Consider the following 4,789-nt stretch of genomic DNA (forward strand, 5'->3'; position numbering starts at 1 on the left):
AACCCATCTAGTAGTTTATAAATGGTCATATGACACGAACATCACGAGTTCATCTTTATTAAACAAGATTAAAAAAAAAATTTACTGATTGGGGAAACAAAGTTTAGATAGGTATCTTTATTTTAATGTGAACTGTGGGCTAACTGTTTCTTTTTAAAGAACCAAAAAAAGGGTCCTGTAAAATGATCTTTATAAGCTTCATAATAAAAAGAGGGCATGAAGTTAACTTTCATGTAGTGGATGTGACTCTGCTTTTTCTAAGTTGGATAATCAATCTGACATTGTTAATGTCTCTTCTAAGTCAATAGTAACATCTCCAATGATGCATGTCAATAATGTAATTCAAATTGCATAACTCACATAAAAGGAAGCAATTCTGCAGACTACGGAATGAATATTATTCGACGTTCCTTTGAAGGCCAAACCAGCAATCCCTTCCGCAATAATTCGACGAAGTGTATGCAAATGCAAAACCACAGCACTGACAACCAATAAATATTGTGCATTGCACATGCTTACACAAAAACACAAATTCAATTCCAACCTAAGGAACAAATCTACAGCATACCAATAGATTGAGCAGCACTCCAAAATTCCCAGTTACAGAGTCAAGGATCTCAAGACTTTGAAGCCACAATAGAGCAAGCAAATTTCAACGATTAACACAGAATCTGACAGCAAACCGGCAGAGTAAGAGAGAATGCTCACACATCTGAAAGAAAAATGGTCACTCAATTAAAAGCAATTTTTATGTATAAATTAATGCATTCATCAAATACCTAAAATTTTGACTCACCTTATATGTTGCAACTTACAATTCTATATCATCGAAAGAAGCTATTCCGATGTTGAACCAATCTAAAGAGAATTTAAAATAACGTGTCATGCAACACAAATAAATAAACTATTTGAAATATCAATATAAAGGCACATACCAATAAAATATTCTTACCCAATTCAAGTTTCTCAAGATAATCTAAATTTTCCTCAACTCTAACAGGAAAAGATTCACTTAGAAGCCAATCTTGAGCACACACAAGAATATGCACCAATGAAGGAGTCAATGAGCTCCTAAATGACTCAAGAATAAATCCTCCAGTAGCAAATGCACTTTCTGATGCCACACTAGAAACGGGAATTGCTAAGACATCACGAGCCATCTCTGCAAGAATAGGAAATCTACGTGAATTATCTTTCCACCAAAGCAAGATATTGAAGTCATTACTGTCATTCTCAAGTTCTTCACCGAGATACTTGTCCAACTCTGTTCTAACATCCGAACTTTTAACCTTGGCTAAATGTCACTGGTATTCTTGTCGCAATTTTGAGATTGGTGTTTTATGATGGTTTGGATGACTATGGTCCAATGTGTCAATGGCGGAAGACAATAAAAGTTGAGATCCCATTGAATTTTTCTTTAGATACTCATTAAAAAAAGAAGTCATGTATTTCTTCACTTCATTTATTTTTTCCCCCTTTTTCTTCTCCAAACAGACTCACAAGAGCAAAAGCAACATATTCAAATTTGTTCCGAGGATCCAACACACTTGCAATAAAAATCATCTTCATCTTTTCTGGATTACCAAAATACTTGTGAAGTTTATCTTCCATTTTCTTTGCCATCAAACTCATCTCAACATTTTCATTTTCAATCAAGTTTTTCAACACAACATCAAGCTCACAGATCTCTTCAAAGTGAACATTAGATGTGACATAAAGTGATCCAGAGACCTTCAAGGTAAGTTCATAAAAGGGTTTCAGAATTTTCACCATATGCCTTACATTTTCCCAATCACTACTTACAAGTGAGCCGGCAGGTTTTCCATCGTCACAAACATAAGTAACAAGATAATGCATCAATCCAGGATCAAGAGCACCATACCTTACAAATGCTTCCTCAAATTCTTGTGCCACATCCAACATCAAATATGTGGAATCCCACCTAGTAGGAACATCCAAGCATAGTGAATTTTCATACGTTATCCTTTCAAATAAGCAACATGCTTTAAACTTTCTCCACCTTTTGGAAGATTGCTTAATGTATCTCACTGCTTGTCTAACACGTTTTACAGAATCACCCACTTCTTCCAAACTTTCTTGAACAATAAGATTGATGATGTGAGCCATATATCTCATATGAAGGTGGTTACCATCCATTATATTTGTTCCCCATTTAATAAATCGTTTAGACAACTCTTCTACTGTGATATCATCCAAATTATCAACCGTAACAGCGAGCACCTTATCTAAACCCCAATCACGCAAACATTTGATAATAACAGTTGCCATATCATCGCATTTATGACTGGTAATTGGACAAAAATTCAGTATCTTTTTATGCAAAGTCCAATCTTTGTCGATAAAATGAGTCGTAAGACACATGTAATTCATTCCTTGCAATGAAGTTCATGTATCGGCAGTAAGAGAAACTCTTTGTCGTGTTTCTTCGAAAATTTTCTTCAGTTTCTGTTTCTCTTCACGATAAAGATCAAAACAGTCCCTAATCATTGTAATACGAGAAGGAATATAAAATTGAGGTTGCAGGACATTCATTAAGTGCTTAAAACCTTCCTTTTCAACAACACTAAAAGGTTGCTCGTCAACGATTATCATCCGAGTTAATGCCCTGCTACAAAGTTCTTGATCAAATTTCCAAGGATTAAGATTTCCCTCAACCATTTGGCCACCTGAAATTAGTTGAAAGCCTACTTGTGTTTGCCTAGTTTCAACGTTATGGGGAAATTTCGCACACTTTCTCATGTGACCAATCAATGTGGATGCACCATTGTCTATTGTATGAGCAGCATAGCACTTATCACAGTACTTACACTTCGCTCCTGTTTCTCCATAAGAATCAGTGAAGTTTTCAAAGTGTTCCCACACTATAGATCCAGACTTCATAGTTTTCCTTTTCTTTGAACAATTTTCATTGATAGATGTAGTGTTAGTTGTTTCATTTGAACTCCCACGTTCACTTAAACTTTCAATCTCTGCCATCTGATAAAGAAAAGGTTATATTATATCAATCAAACTACAAGCAAGATAAAAGTACAAAAAGCAATAAACATATAGTTAAAAAGAAGAAGCAAGAAAGTGAATAATATACGTTTAAATACAAGAAGCGCGAAAAAAAAAAGAATCAACCAGCAAAACAACATCCACCCTAAAACACAAAGAAAACCAAAAGCTAAAGTAGTTTTGATTTGCGAAGTTTGAAAACCTTAAAATAGACCAAGAAAGTTACCACCTTCAAACCTGCAATTCTCTGGGATATTGAACCTAAAAATAATAATGTAGTGTTCTTATGTCCAATATTTCAAAGATTTGAAAAAACATGGCAAATAGACAAGGCACAATGAACAAGGCTCAAGAACACATTTGTCAAATAAACTTGTTTGGTTTCTATAGTTAATAATAGCAACCCAAAAAAAAAAATTATATGCTCTTGCTAATTTTTCATAGTTGTAGAAAGAGCAACAAGCGGAATAAATGACAAACATTATACCAAACATCACCAAGAAGCTGTTGGATCAGTGCTATTCTTGTTACATGAATACGAACAAGAACATTGGTCACTTAGCCATAGCTTTCTCAGCTATCTCTCTTGCTCTAAAATCTTAAAGTTACTTGGATACAAGCTACAAACGATGTATCTTTATATTAGTTGATTGAAGAAAACAGACCTGAATAATTCCAAAAGTTATGCACACATTTCAATATTCATAACAGCATAGCCTTAAATATTGAAATTCCCAAATGCCATCAAAATTTAGAGTGTTAGACATAGTAATTCCAGAAATCATTCCAAAAGCTATATCAAAAGTTCAACTTCATAACACCACACCTTAAATATTGACATTCCAGAAGTTCAAAGCATTAGGGACTGTCTATCACATAAGGAAAAAAACATAGTGAAATCTTATTACAACCCATTTTAATTTCACAAAAAAGAAAACAGAAAGATTAAAAAACGGACCTTTACACTTGATGGAAAATGCTGCAATGGAAATGATTTTCTTTACCTCACTTGTTCAATGTGGCTTTTAATTAGTTCTATTTTTGGGAGCTTTGAATTTGTATTGGAGATGGGGGATTAGGGTTTGTTGGGAAGAAGAGGAAGAAATGGAGGGAAATGAGTTGTCGATGTTGGAGAATGGGCAGAGGGTTTTGGTGCAGTTTTTGAATCTTGAATATACGTTTTCACAATTTTGTATACGCTGAGCATGGGCCCAAGCACTATAGTGCATGTTGAGTTTATTTTTTTAAATATTTACAAAAATAGCCGATTGAATTTACAATTTATTTATTTTAGTCGGTATAAATAAATTATATAATTGATTATTTTTAGTTTATTCAGTTGGGTGGACTCATAGGAAAAAATGTTGAAGTTTTAAATAGCAAAATATTAAAAATAATCATCAAGTATTAAAAAATTTCAATGTTACACAAAAAATATTAAAAATATTCAACAGCTGGAAAGATGCACGGCTCAATCTTACTCATTCTCATTTTTATGGTGTTTTGGACTTTCAGTTTCATTTATTTCTTTCCGTTATAATTTTTTTTCTACTTAAGCATATTTACATAGTTAGGAGTAGAGTATTGATGTGAGTTCAAATCTCAATTACATACATTGAATTAATACATTTTAAGTTCAAAATGTATAATGTACTTAGAAGAATATTTTTTTGACACATATCAAGTATCTTTAGAACAATTATTGTTAAACATGAAATGACATTTTTATGGCTATAAAAATATATCACTAAAAGTATTATAAGAAGTTTGA

The 4,789-nt window shown here is 33.0% G+C and overlaps 1 protein-coding gene across 1 annotated transcript; it reads right to left on the bottom strand.

The window, feature by feature from the left end:
* Positions 1–388: 388 nt before the first annotated feature.
* Positions 389–4,165, bottom strand: LOC104117171 (zinc finger BED domain-containing protein RICESLEEPER 2-like). The gene is made up of 4 exons (XM_009628182.4): positions 3,977–4,165; positions 953–2,997; positions 797–858; positions 389–712 (listed from the first exon to the last, which is right to left on the bottom strand). Exon 2 carries the CDS (start codon positions 2,389–2,391, stop codon positions 1,459–1,461), a length of 933 nt encoding a protein of 310 aa, XP_009626477.1. The 5' UTR covers positions 2,392–2,997; positions 3,977–4,165; the 3' UTR covers positions 389–712; positions 797–858; positions 953–1,458.
* Positions 4,166–4,789: the final 624 nt, after the last annotated feature.

The sequence above is a fragment of the Nicotiana tomentosiformis genome, chromosome 11 (assembly GCF_000390325.3).
Source record: "Nicotiana tomentosiformis chromosome 11, ASM39032v3, whole genome shotgun sequence".
In the NCBI taxonomy this organism is placed as follows: Eukaryota; Viridiplantae; Streptophyta; class Magnoliopsida; order Solanales; family Solanaceae; genus Nicotiana; species Nicotiana tomentosiformis.